The 13,725-nt window shown below is 47.1% G+C and overlaps 2 protein-coding genes across 3 annotated transcripts; both read right to left on the reverse strand.

Moving 5' to 3' along the window:
* Positions 1 to 1,019: 1,019 nt before the first annotated feature.
* zc3h10 (zinc finger CCCH-type containing 10) lies at positions 1,020 to 5,704 on the reverse strand. Its single transcript, XM_072683228.1, has 3 exons — positions 5,566 to 5,704; positions 3,364 to 4,643; positions 1,020 to 1,846 (listed from the first exon to the last, which is right to left on the reverse strand). The coding sequence occupies exons 2-3, from the start codon at positions 4,558 to 4,560 to the stop codon at positions 1,334 to 1,336; spliced, it is 1,710 nt and encodes a 569-aa protein (XP_072539329.1). The 5' UTR covers positions 4,561 to 4,643; positions 5,566 to 5,704; the 3' UTR covers positions 1,020 to 1,333.
* A 2,994-nt stretch (positions 5,705 to 8,698) lies between these two features.
* Positions 8,699 to 12,342, reverse strand: cox6c (cytochrome c oxidase subunit 6C). 2 transcript variants are annotated; one of them, XM_072683229.1, is made up of 4 exons: positions 12,232 to 12,342; positions 11,209 to 11,321; positions 10,973 to 11,099; positions 8,699 to 8,872 (listed from the first exon to the last, which is right to left on the reverse strand). In XM_072683229.1, exons 2-3 carry the CDS (start codon positions 11,311 to 11,313, stop codon positions 10,974 to 10,976), a joined length of 231 nt encoding a protein of 76 aa, XP_072539330.1. In that variant the 5' UTR covers positions 11,314 to 11,321; positions 12,232 to 12,342; the 3' UTR covers positions 8,699 to 8,872; position 10,973. The 2 variants fall into 2 exon arrangements, with proteins under 2 accessions (XP_072539330.1, XP_072539332.1); XM_072683231.1 differs by having other exon boundaries at positions 12,204 to 12,291.
* Between the last annotated feature and the right edge of the window lie 1,383 nt (positions 12,343 to 13,725).

A 13,725-nucleotide genomic window follows, 5' to 3' on the forward strand; every position in this document is an offset into this window, starting at 1 on the left:
ATGCTGAAGCTGCTGGTTTAAGGTGGAATTGTTGCTTTTTGAGTTTTCATTTGTTTTGTAGAAATTTGCAGCAAAATGTCTAAAAAACCTTCATCATTTTATAAATAATAATAATAATAAATATTATTATTATAATTATTATTATTATAAATACCCCATTTGCAATCAAGTGAAGGTGCTGGGACAAAGGAAGAGGATTCCACTCACAAAGGAGCCAATTTATAAAGTGACCCACCAAGACTTTTCACTGTAAAACTGTATGACACCATATGGACAAAAGTATTGGGACACCTGCTCATTGTTCATTCTTTCTTCTGAAATCAAGGGTATTAAAAGAGCTGGAGTAACTGTCTCTACTGTCCAGAGAAGACTTTCTACTAGATTTGATGGAGGAACACTGCTGTGAGGATTTGATTGCATTCTGTGACAATCTTATACTTCCTTTACGTATGAAAATGAATATGGTAATTTCAAACATTGTAACGGTCACTGCCCACATACTTCTATGTGTCCTTCATATTGGCATGGGTGTTGCTTTCTACTGGATTTTGGAGGAGCATTACTGTGAGGATTTGATTGCATTCTGCTACAAGAGCGTTAGTGAGGTCAGGATGTTGGACGATGATCACCACCCCACCTCATCATCCTTAACTCCCCACCTCATCCCATCCAAAAGTACTGGATGGAGCTCCACCACCATCATTCCAGAGAACACAGTTCTTCCACTGCTCCACAGCTCCTCAATGCTGGGGGGCTTTATACCCCTCTAGCCCACGCCTGGCATTATTAGGCAGCATGGTGTCAATAGCTTCATGATGGCAGTACTTCTTCTCTACAGAGACTAGACAGGTTGTGTGTGTGTATTTGCACATGTGTCAGCAATGGGTGCAGCTTAAAGTAGCTGAATGCATTAATTAGAAGAGGTGTCCACAAACATTTGGACATGGTGTATTTGAGGCTGGTGTTGGCTGTGTATTATTTACTCATCATGCAACAAAACAGAGCAGACTTTATAGTGGTTGATCATTTCATTCATTTTGTGCAAAAAGATTGAAAATCACGTCACACAAAATCTCATCAGTCACAGAATCAAATAAAAAAGAATTTCTGATCATGTCAGTTCACCTCCTCGTTCATCATCACGAGGCGTCTGTGCCGTGTAATCAAGTTCGGACACTTCACTGGTTCGAAGTCAGTCAGAACCCCCTGGCCATTTAGACACGGGTCAGGCTGGGAGCTGCTGGGTCTCCTCGTAGCTCAGGGTGCTGGTGTGAAAGCGTCGTAGCTGAAGCCCTCATGGGGGGAAGATGACCAGTGTCTGCCCGCATCCAGACTAATGGGGCAGGGTGGTGATCCGCATACTCTGACTTGCAATGGGATAGGACACCATCGGCGTCGTGGCGTGACTCATCGTGATGCCCGGCATGGGCTGTGCCATGGACACGGCAACCGGCGCCACGGAAACCGCCACAGGCGCCATGGAAACAGGCGGGGCCATGCCCTGTGCGATAGTCTGAGCGAGCGCAGCAGAGAGCGGGGCGATCTCTGGGTTAAGGTGGGGGGGTGGTGCAGTCGGGGGTGCAGCGTTTGATGGGGGGGCCGTAGGGGCTCCAGTCGGCGCGACCAGGTCCTGCTGGGTAACGGGGCGAGGCTGGAGGCCGGCGCTGCTCAGGGTGGTGTGTGTCTGGGCAATGCCATGGTTGTAGGAGCTCACAGAGCCAACAGGGGGTGCCAGATTCTGCTCGGCTGGGGTGGGGGTGGATGAGAGGGTCATGACTTTAGCCTGGCTGCGGAACTGAGCGTTCTGCTCCAGCAGGACTTCATTGGTGGCGATGAGGTTGGAGACCTGAAGAGTGGAGAGAAAATATAAAATATATATGGACAAAAGTATTGGGACACCTGCTCATTCACTGTTTCTTCTAAAATCAAGAGGATTAAAAAGAGCTGATCCTGCTTCTGTTGGAGTAACTGTCTCTACTGTCCAGAGAAGAAGACTTTCTACTAGATTCTGGAGGAGCATTGCTGTGAGGGTTTGATTGCATTCAGCAACAAGAGCATTAGTGAGGTCAGGATGTTGGATGATGATGGATTATGATCACCACCCCACCTCATCATCCCCAACCCATCCCAAAAGTACTGGATGGAGCTCCTCCACCATCATTCCAGAGAACACAGCTCTTCAATGCTGGGGGGCTTTATACCCCTCTAGCCCACGCCTGGCATTATTAGGCAGCATGGTGCCAATAGGTTCATATTTATTTCTTGATAAACAAATGGATCAATATAAAAGCTCCAAAAAGACTTGAGATAAATTGTTTATTATAATTAATTAATAAATATATATTTTTAATTACTTTAGATGGATATTTTAATGTTACTTCTTTGCGAAATGTATTACATAAGAACAGAACAGTGAAACTTTATGCAGTGTGTGAAAGAACTAAACTCTATATAGCACCAAAAAAGGTTCCACCATCATCATTACTGTATATGTTCTCCGGTAAAGCGTAGAACCTATAAAAAATATAGAAAGTGCTCATTAAAACAGGACCAGTTTAATCAGGTGATCTAAAAATCGACTGTCCAAAACACTGATAACATTTGGATGGGCCAAAAACAAACAGAAGGACAGAGCGATTACTGTAAGGCACAGACTGCAGCCCCGTCTCCAACAGAATACCAATAGGTCAGTCGGAGACTATCTGCCGCTGCTCAAATGGATGCTCTGTTGAAGATCTACATCATTTATGATATTTCCACATAACCCAGTATGACTCTACTGCTCCAGCTGCATCCATTAGAGCAGCTCTCCTCACAGGGCTGGGGGATATTGATCAAATTCCATATGATCGTCTTCATCAGTATGTTAATATTAATGTTAGTGAGGTAATAAGCCTGTGCACTAAAGTGATGCTACAGCTGACCGGGTCCAACCCAAACCTGTTTACCTGTCAGCTGAGGTCTTATTAGCTCTGGTCTTATTATTTATGGTTTAAAATATAATTAAAAATCACTGCAGTTAAAATATGATAAAATATAATGAGATAATTAGATAATGAGATAAAAAAAATATGATATTAAATAATTAATAAGATTGGAGCTGTTCTACAGTGGAGGTGAAGGGAAGCAGACGTCTGAAGCTCTAATAAACTAAAGCTCCTCACAGAAAGTTCTTCACCTAATGGTGATGAAGACGCTGCCTGATGCCTGAGACACTGTTCTACCAGAGTTCTGAGAAGAGTTCGGCTCTAGAACCTGCTTTTAGAACCAGATCATTAAAATGGTGGAGGGATACATGCTGCAGGGTGTAGTGCGGCTACAGAAAGTAGTCCCTAAAGAGTCCCTGAGTGAGTAGTCCCTCACCTGTTTCTTGAGCTCCTCCACCCTCTTCCTCAGCAAAGCGTTCTCCTCCTCAAGGAGGCGGTACTCCAGCGGCCGGGTGGTCAGGGTGGCCTGCACCCCCAGGTCATAGTGACCTCCACCTGCACCGTCAACCAATCGCAGTCCTTCCAATCGCCTTCTCTTCAGCTGGAGAGTAGTGTGGTCCACAGGGGCCTCCAGCGGCCCAGCCTCGAACAGCCCGTTCTCAAACAGCGGGTCGTAAACCGAACAGGGACCCCTGTCGTAGCGCCGCTGTCCCACAGCCCCTATGGCCAGACAGCTGCCCATGGAGCCCCCTCCTCCGCCGCCGCACAGCCCCTGTTCTCTGCAGCCTCCCAGGTTGGGGCTCCCTATCCCCATCAGGTTCCCTCCGCCACCCCCGACCAGTCCGGAAATCCCACCACAGGCCCCGCCGCCACCTCCAACACCGCCGCCGCCGCCACCACCTCCTACTCCCCCACCGCCGGCATTCACCATCCCGCTCACCCCACCGGCGACACCCATCATGCCCCCCATGCCGACCCGAGACGCCTCGAGTTCATGGTCTTTCCGCACGTGCCGAAACTTGCACTTGTTGCCCCGCTGGCACTCCCCCTTCAGGTAGTCCCTGCAGATGGGGGCCTCCCCCCGGTTCTGCGGGAGGTCCGTAGGCGACAGGCCCAAGCCCGCGGCCACTTTCCACCGCAGCCACAGGGGCAGCTCGCCCGTCTTCTTGTAGTAGTCCTCGTCCTCCTTGGAGCCGTGGACGAAGCGGCAGTTGGCGCGCACGCACTCCTTGTTCTGGTGATCGTGGCAGAAGATGAACTCGTTCTTCTGCACGCCCAGATCCGGCACCTCGTTGAAGTCCGGGTGGCGGAACCGGCACCGCTTGCCACGCTTGCACACATTGCGCAAGAAGTCCCGGCACACGCCGTCTAACGCCAGGCCGGCGCCGAAGCCCCCGCCGGCTCCCCCACAGTTATGCCCGTTGCCCAGGGCCCCGCCGCATCCCATGGCCCCAGACCCGCCGCCACCCCCACCGCAGCCGGCCGTGCTTCCGCCGACGCCCCCTCTGCCCTCTCCGCCTCCAGGCAACCCCGAGCCGGCTCCTCCGTCCTCCCCCACTACCCCTGAACCCACCCCTGCCCCGCTGCTGCCTCCGCCGCCACCTGCCAGGTAGGCGCTATCCCGGTCAGGCATGGCGCTCAGCGCAGCCGAGAAGGAATCCTGCGTTCATGTGTGGGCCAGGAAGTCGCCTGAGTGACGGATCAGTCTCTGCGCACCTGCGAAGACCGAAAAGCAAACACACCATGAACACACCTATACACTACAAAAATTGACAAAAGTATTTGGACACCGGCTTATTCACAGTTTCTTAACTAGCTGATCCTGCTTTTATTGAAGTAACTGTCTCCCCTGCCCAGGGAGGAAGGCTTTCTACTAGATTTTGGAGGAACACTGCTGTGAGGATTTGATTGATTGCATTCAGTGAGGTCGGGATGTTGGATGATCACCATCCCACCACCTCAGCCTCAGCATCAGCATCAGCATCATCAGCATCCCCAACTCCTCCCAAAAATACTGGATGTAGCTGAATGAGGTCATTAGAAGGGGTGTCCACAAACATTTGCCCAGTAAGCTCGCGCGGGGCACCTGTCCTTATGTGGCTAGCAGGCTAAACTTGAACTTCTTATACTGTGTTGAATTTATCCACATATTTGTTAGGTCTAATTTAGCTAGTTAACCAGTATTAGTGAGAAGTATTTTAGTAGATAAGCATTAAAAAACAAACATTAAATAAACGACTGGCGAGGGATGTGGTAGATCGCTAGCTAGGTGGCTAGCGCTAGCTAGCTTCCGTTGATCACTGACGATAAACACGACCACCAAAATATATTTTTAAAAAATAGTAATTACATAAATAGTGATTCTAGCTCGCTACGTAATACTTAAATGTCCTAAAATTGTGATTAACTTATTAATCTTAGCCATTTAAGGCTGTATTTGACTTGTCATTCGAATTGTCCGTTCCACCTTAAATTCTGCAGCTAGTTACATTCAGGCGCCTCGGGCGCCTGAATGTAACTAGCTGCAGAATTTAAGGTGGAACGGACAATTCGAACAAGCGCCGTTTTAGCAAGGAATAATTAGCTACCGAGCTAACTAACTTATCAAATCGGTGCAAACGATCAACTGGCGACTTACCAACCGTCCAAAACCAGCTGTACCCCCCACTTAAAAGCAAAATAATCCTCACACTGGCCTTTTTTTTGCACAAATCAGCAGAAACGACAAATAGCCAGCTCTTTAAAATGTCTCGAGGTTGCCACACGTTAAAGTTGGTCCTTCCGTTTGCATCAAAAACAATAATAGCCGTGTCCAAACGAAGCTGCGCCGTTTCGCAGATTTCTAACTAATCCGTCTACCCAATCGTTCTACCCGATGGCATGTAGATCGTCGAATCCACACGCATCCGCGTCAGGCGAGCCGCAGTTTCGCTGATCTACAAACGCTGTGCCGCTGGGCAGCTTCCGGGATTTGAAACTAGTGTCACGGGCCTCATTATTTGAAGATCGGGGGTTGTATTAGATCACGCAGTAAACCAGAAGGGAAAATACACTTCATATTAAAAGTCCCGGAGAAAAAATGTGTTTTTAAAATTGTAACGATGCACTAAAAGTATTTTAAATAATAATTTTATTTATTTAATAATTTATTTACTTGAATTGAATTTATTAATTATTTATGTAATAATGTTGAAGATAAAATAGTCTGTAATCTTTGGGGAATATTTTGTAATTTAGCACCCTGTATGGGTCCCATAACCACGTTTTAGACCCAGAATTTTCTCAAAACTCAGGTGTCTCAGGTGTTTTTATATAATAATTAAATATAATAATAAGGTTGAAGAACTTTCTGCTTCTATTCACCTCCACTATAGAACAGCTCTGACTGGGTAAGGTTATCTAGAACCCACCAAACCCCACTCTGAATGACTTTACATCTAAACCACTTATTTATGCAGACTTTTGACTGAATCTGATGATGGAGCTCCACCACCATCATTCCACAGAGCACAGTTCTTCCACTGCTCCACAGCTCAATGCTGCTTTATACCCCTCTAGAGGTAAAGGTGTACTAGTGCACCAGGGGCAGGGGGGCACCGGCGCTCTAACCGCTGAGCCACCACTGCCCCCCCCACGCCTGGCATTAGGCAGCATGGAGCCAATAGGTTCAGTACATTGATCTGCTCCAAACTTGGACTAGCAGCAATTACCCAACTCCTGAACGACTACCGCTCATTAAAATCAGTTTATATTTCTAATAATAAAAAACTGTCTTCTGGATTCAGAGGTTTGTTGTCATGTAGCTCCTTAAACACTGAGAACCAGTCTTAGCTTCCCCACTCGGGTGGGGGCGCAACGGTTAGTGCACCAGGCTATTGAGGACAGGGTTGTGGGTTCAATGCCCAGCTGTTACTGTTGGGCCCTGGAGTAAGGCCCGTCACCCTCTCTGCTCCCCAGGCACTCCAGGCGTGTGTGTGTGTGTGTGTGTGTGGTGTGTGTGTATTCATTGCAGAGGCCAAATTCCATCCGTGTTCAACACTAATGGTGAACATGGTGGTCTTATCAGGTCAAAAATTAATAAATGAATTAAAAGTTTATATATATATATATATATACAGTGGAGGAAATAAGTATTTGACCCCTCACTGATTTTGAAAGTATTTACTCTGACAAATAATGAAACAGTCTGAGTTTTATGGGAGCTTCATTTTAATAGCGAGAGATGGAATATCAAAACAAAAATCTAGAAAATGAAATAATATTTAAATAAAAAGAATAATTTGCACTTTATTGAGGGAACTAAATATTTGATCCCCTAAAAACATGACTAATGTTGACTCCCACAGACCACTAACACACTAATCTCAGTGAAGTCCTTACCTGCATGAGAGACACCTGTCCCAAATTGTCACCTGTGTAAAAAACCACCTGCCAAGAGACTCAGTGACGCTCCAACAGCTCCACCATGGGCAAGACTAAAGAGCTGTCTGAAGAGGTCAGGGACAAAACTGTTGACCTACACAAGGCTGGAATGGGCTACAAAGCCATAAGTAAGAAGCTGGATGAGAAGGTGAGGACTGTTGGTGCAATTATTCGGAAGTGGAAGAAGTACAACATTACTGTCAGTCGACCGAGGCCTGGAGCTCCATGCAAGATATCACCTCGTAGAGTCTCACTGAGCATGAGAAAGGTTCAAAATCAGCCAAGACCTACACGGGAGGAGCTGGTTAATGATCTCAAGGCAGCTGGGACCACAGTCTCCAAAAAACCATTGGTAATACACTGAGACGCAATGGTTTACAATCCTGCAGTGAACGCAAGGTTCCTCTGCTCAAGAAGGCTCATGTCCAGACCCACCTCAAGATGTTCGCCAATGAACATATTAATGACTCTGAGAGACACTGGGAGAAGGTGCTGTGGTCAGATGAGACCAAAATTGAGCTGGGAACACCGTCCCCACCATCAAGCATGGTGGAGGAAGTATTATGTTTTGGGGGTGTTTTTCTTTTAAGGGCACAGGCCAACTTCTCCGCATCGACGGGAAGATGAACGGGGCCATGTATCACAAAATCCTGGGTGACAACCTCCTTGCCTCTGCCAGGGCACTGAAAATGGGTCGTGGATGGGACTTCCAGCATGACAACCACCAAAAACACACAGCCAAGGAAACAAAGGAGTGGCTCCATAAGAAGCATATTAAGGTCATGGAAAGGTCTAGCCAGTCTCCTGACCTCAATCCCATAGAACATCTATATCTCTGGAGAGAGCTGAAGCTTCGCGTTTCCAAATGCACGCCTAAAGACTTTAAGGATTTGGAGATGATCTGCAGAGAGGAGTGGGCCAGAATCACTCCTGAAGGGTGAGCAAACCTCATAAAAAAAATAATAATTACAAGAAACGTCTGACTGCTCTGCTCGCCAACAAGGGTTTTGCCACCAAGTGTTAACGATGTTTCACTATTTATTTCCTTCAATGAAATTAAAGTAAATTTTTATTTCTCATTTCATGTCATTTTCCTCAGCTTGTCTTTTGATATTGTGTCTCACTGTTAAACTAAAGCTGGCATAAAATGGAGACATTTCATAATTTTTTTTGTATTAAAACTTTTAAAGTCAGTGGGGGGTCAAATACTTATTTCCTCCACTTTATACACACACACACACACGGCATCCCGCAAGCTTTCACCATCCTAAACAGGGTCAAGCTTTTCATTCAACTGACCAAACGTACTGGGTGAGAGTGGCCAAATGACCAAGTAGCCAAGGCATGTAAAGGGTCTAAGGACGTTTTATTCCACACAGTGGTCCAGAGAGAGTCACTGCAGGACGACAAGTTCAGAATAGTTTATTTATAACATCACGAGAACATCAGATACCAATGTTCACATCCAATAATTAATTAAGGTACAGGGAACAGCAGGCCAGGAATGCAGTGGTAGACATCACCTGTACAAGACAGAAGAAGCAAAGTAAATTAGTTTGGGTACGTTATTTATAATAAATATTCTGTATAAAATGACAATGCTGCATGAGCCTATGAAAGGCACCGTTTCTCCCCCTGCTGTAGGGTGTGTTTCCTAAAAACGGTGATTGTGATATTGAATATATAAATACATAAATAAATGAGAGGCTCAATTCAGCAGTTTTCTCATTTTGCTAATTGATTAGATGCAGTCCCCCCCCACTTTTGGACCTTTGGGGTACAAAACCTCCCACAAAAGGGGGGGGGGAGCGTCCCTTTAGCAGCTCTTCCCACAGAAATGCTGTTTAGTCACTTTAGACTAAACTGGAACAGCTAGTCTTACATTACGGCCCACCCTCAGCAATCAGAACTTTCTTCAGAGCGTCTTCCTGCGGATTTTAACTCCAACCCAAACCCAACACACCCCATTCAGCCAATCAAGGCCCTCTGAGGACAGCGGTTAGTTGGATGAGGTGGGCGAGTTCGGGTCAGACCCAAGTCAATGAGAGGGTAGCTCTCCAGGAGCAGGGGTGGCAACCACAGGTTTAAACCTCTGCCCAGAGAGAAGCCTGAGACTCGCAGGATTACGCCCACACCTCATCAGGGCCCAGTTTCCAAAATTCATCTAGTGTAAAGATCCTCCTCCTACCTGGTAGAGAGAGGAGAGGGAGTGGGAGGAGAGGGACTACAGCTCGACTGAGAGTCATCTCTGTGCTACAGTGTTTACTAGTCCCCCTCTATTAACGACCAGTTTTCAATAACAACCACAACTAATCAATAACCACTTTTTTTAAATCATCCTGATCTGATTCTATTTTTTATATTTATTTATTAGTAATTATTTTTATTATTGTTGCACCAGTAAATGTAATAGTACAACTAATATGATCAAAAGTCCCTGATCTGACCCTGCTCTCCATTCACTGATTTCTGCACATTTATGATTTTAATGGGTGTTTATGTGCACCTAAAACATTCCCCAGTCTAATACTTAAACAGAATTAAAAAGGCTGTCTACCAGCATACAGAAATAAGCTCTGTATCGACTGGCTGCCAACGGTCAGGTCTCGGACACTCCTCATGAGGTTGAAAATAGAGGGCAGGGTTAAACTGCTGTACAGACCATTCAAGGAAAACGCTTGACCGTAAATTCAGGCTGTTTTTACTGCAATAAAATGTGGGATAATTATCATTATCTCAATTCATTACATTATGTATATTCAATGGAAATAATCACATCTATTTATTAGACTAAACTCATATTTCAACCGTTCTTATTTTACAACAGTCGTCAGAATTTATTCAAAATAAGTGCAATAAATTCGGACCCTATCTTACACCCTGCACAAGGTGCATCGCGATGCTCATAGCCATCTTCCACCCCACCAACAGTCTATCTTCACTCCTTCCTCCTGCGTGGTTTAATCAGCAGCGCTGCTTGTGAATTTCTCTACACTGATGGGAGCGGTGGTCTGAAATGAGGGGTGTTCAGGTCAGTTTCTGGAGTATTGCTGTGAATCTCAGCAGCAGAAAAGCTCCACAGCAGGAGCTCCACTGACTGAAAACAGTCCAGACAGGCGTTCATCAACAGTCAGACGGTCGTTGCTATCTTGGCAGTGAATTGTCAACACAGGCGTGTGCAGCCTGGCGCTCGTACACCCCCCCCCACGCTTTACACCACTGAAATAGCAACCTGCCAAGGTCAGACTGACCGCACCTGGCTCTTAAAGGGGGCGGAGAGAGACAAGCTGATCGGTTCATTACTGCACGTTACACCCAAAACAAAACACACCCCTGATTCATTAAGAGACTCAGTACATGACTTCTGAGAGTTTCGAGACGAGCAAGGAGAACTTTTCCCGTCGTTACCATAGCAAAGACACACGACACGCCCCCTAAATCAAGCTGCATGGTGCACGGTTGGTGGTTCGCCTAAAGATGGCTAAAATAGGGCCCTCAGTGAAAATGTATATGGTGTTCTGCAAGTTACTCCACACATCAACACTAAATGCAGCCGTGTTTTAATAGGCAGAACGGAACAGGGGCACCTTTCCACCCAGGGCCCAAAAGAGCAGGACGCTCACCTTATTCACCAGATGGCCTCACGCTTTCAAAAATACCAGCTTCCCTCATGGCATTGAACTCCTTCGTGGAGTCGTACGTCTTGTAGAATTCGGCGTAAGCCTTCTTCCGGGGCTCGGTTACTGTGAACTGGAATAGGAGTCAATCAGAAAAGCAGGTCTCACTAAAGGTTAGTCCAGACTATCAGGACCCTCAGGACTTTCAGGACCCTCAGGACTTTCAGGACAACACAACTGACCTTGAATGCAGCTGCGGCGAAGAGGGCCAGAGAGAAAGCAATGGGCAGGTGAAACCTCAGCCTCTTAGCAAGGAGACCTCTCATCATGGGCTTTGGGAGGGACATGGCGAAATCTGCGGAGAGACGGGAAAATCAGCAGAGCAGCTGTTAGACAGGGGGAAGGTTACGGTGCACAGATGAGCAGTAAACTGAAGGGCAAGAAAACATGGGAACATTATTATGGAGAAAGGGGACGGTCCCACTCCTCCAGCTCCTCAGATCAGAACTAGAGGTGGATCAATGTGAGGTCCACCTTCACCTCCACCTGATTACGTGCAATTCTGGCTCCTTCTGAATGGTGGACGGCTAATGTCAGAAGGTAGTGTCAAAATAAAAGCCCCAAGTTGAAGCATTAAAGAAAATGTTAGAAAGTCACACCTTATTTATTAGTTGCTCTAATAGCCTGGTCCACCTTAAATAGTGCAGCATTTCTACTGGCCCTTAAGGCGGAACTGAGAGCTAGCTAGCTAGCTAGCTAGCAACTCGCCAGAAGGTCACATTAATATTTTTAAAAATAATTAATTTTAACAATTATTTAATGAGTCATGTTTTAAATCGTTAAGAAAATTAACACTGAAAATATTACGTTAGTTAACGATTTTTTGCGGCTAACTTCACAATAACGATCGATTTCTTTGCGAAAAAAAAATATTTAAAAAAAAGCAGAAGATGCCTAAATGCTGTCTTTACATCTATTAATATTTTAAATACATTTTAGGAATAAATGTGTCTCGCAAAAAGGAAAATTACCGAGATTCTGACACGCTATGCTAAACAAGGCTAGGCTAACTAAACGAGCTAACCGCTTCCGTTAACAGAATGAGCGTTAGCTAGTGAGGGTTAGCGAGCTCTACTGCTCACATTTTAAACACAATACGCTCAAAACCGGCTCAGAAAATGTATTACACCCGTTTCCACCAAATCTATAAGAATATAAAACAGACAGCGCCACTAACGCGCGCGCTAAGGGCGGTAACGGGGCACCTCTGCTCCTCTCGACCTTCACTGGAACGTCCGGACCGTGGAGCAGCTCTCTGAAGTAAGGCCGGACTACGGCGCGCACACAGGGACAAACTACAGCCGAACGAAGAAGAGGCGAGAACACACAGACTATAAATACAGCGTCGTGCAAAAGTCTGTGCACCCCGGTCAGATTACAGCACATCACGCAATACTACACCCCTTCTGATAAAGACATCCAGCTGCTTTAAACTGCACCCATTGCTGACACAGATGTGCAAATGCACACACAGCTTGTCTAGTCTCTGTAGAGAAGAAGTACTGCCAATAGAATAGGACCCTCTGGAGCAGATCAACATCATGACCCTATTGGCTCCATGCTGCCTAATAATGCCAGGCGTGGGCTAGAGGGGTATAAAGCCCCCCAGCATTGAGGAGCTGTGGAGCAGTGGAGGAACTGTGTTCTCTGGAATGATGGTGGTGGAGCTCCATCCAGTACTTTTGGATGGGATGAGTTGGGGGTGATGAGGTGGGGGTGATGAGGTGGGGTGATGAGTTGGGGGTGATGAGGTGGGGTGATGAGGTGGGATGATGAGGTGGGGTGATGAGGTGGGGGTGATGAGTTGGGGGTGATGAGTTGAGGGTGATGAGTTGAGGGTGATGAGTTGGGGGTGATGAGTTGGGGGTGATGAGGTGGGGGTGATGAGGTGGGGGTGATGAGGTGGGGATGATGAGGTGGGGGTGATGAGGTGGGGGTGATGAGGTGGGGGTGATGAGTTGGGGGTGATGAGGTGGGGTGGTGAGGTGGGGTGATGAGTTGGGGGTGATGAGGTGGGGGTGATGAGGTGGGGTGATGAGGTGGGGGTGATGAGGTGGGGTGATGAGTTGAGGGTGATGAGTTGGGGGTGATGAGGTGGGGTGATGAGGTGGGGGTGATGAGGTGGGGATGATGAGGTGGGGTGATGAGGTGGGGGTGATGAGTTGGGGGTGATGAGTTGAGGGTGATGAGTTGGGGGTGATGAGTTGGGGGTGATGAGGTGGGGGTGATGAGGTGGGGATGATGAGGTGGGGTGATGAGGTGGGGGTGATGAGGTGGGGATGATGAGGTGGGGGTGATGAGTTGGGGGTGATGAGGTGGGGTGGTGAGGTGGGGTGATGAGTTGGGGGTGATGAGGTGGGGGTGATGAGGTGGGGTGATGAGGTGGGGTGATGAGTTGGGGGTGATGAGGTGGGGGTGATGAGGTGGGGATGATGAGGTGGGGGTGATGAGGTGGGGGTGATGAGTTGGGGGTGATGAGTTGGGGGTGATGAGGTGGGGTGGTGAGGTAGGGTGGTGATCATCATCATCATCATCCAACATCCTGACCTCACTGCTTCTCTGGACAGTAGAGACAGATACTCCAACAAAAGCAGGATCAACATCTCCCACCAGCGTCGCCCCAGACTGGAGGACGGTTCAGCTCGACAGAAAGAGGAACACAGACGGTTAGAGACGGGAATGACAGACAGGCTGAAAGA

This window comes from Salminus brasiliensis, chromosome 7 (genome assembly GCF_030463535.1).
Source record: "Salminus brasiliensis chromosome 7, fSalBra1.hap2, whole genome shotgun sequence".
In the NCBI taxonomy this organism is placed as follows: domain Eukaryota; kingdom Metazoa; phylum Chordata; class Actinopteri; order Characiformes; family Bryconidae; genus Salminus; species Salminus brasiliensis.

Excerpts from the sequence above, each read along its gene's own strand:
- zc3h10 (XM_072683228.1), bottom strand. The coding sequence starts at position 4,560 with ATGCCTGACCGGGATAGCGCCTACCTGGCAGGTGGCGGCGGAGGCAGC. Across the intron at positions 1,847-3,363 it reads TGGAGGAGCTCAAGAAACAG|GTCTCCAACCTCATCGCCAC; the intron begins GTGAGGGACTAC and ends TCCACTCTTCAG.
- cox6c (XM_072683229.1), bottom strand. The coding sequence starts at position 11,313 with ATGTCCCTCCCAAAGCCCATGATGAGAGGTCTCCTTGCTAAGAGGCTG. Across the intron at positions 11,100-11,208 it reads TCGCCGCAGCTGCATTCAAG|TTCACAGTAACCGAGCCCCG; the intron begins GTCAGTTGTGTT and ends CTCCTATTCCAG.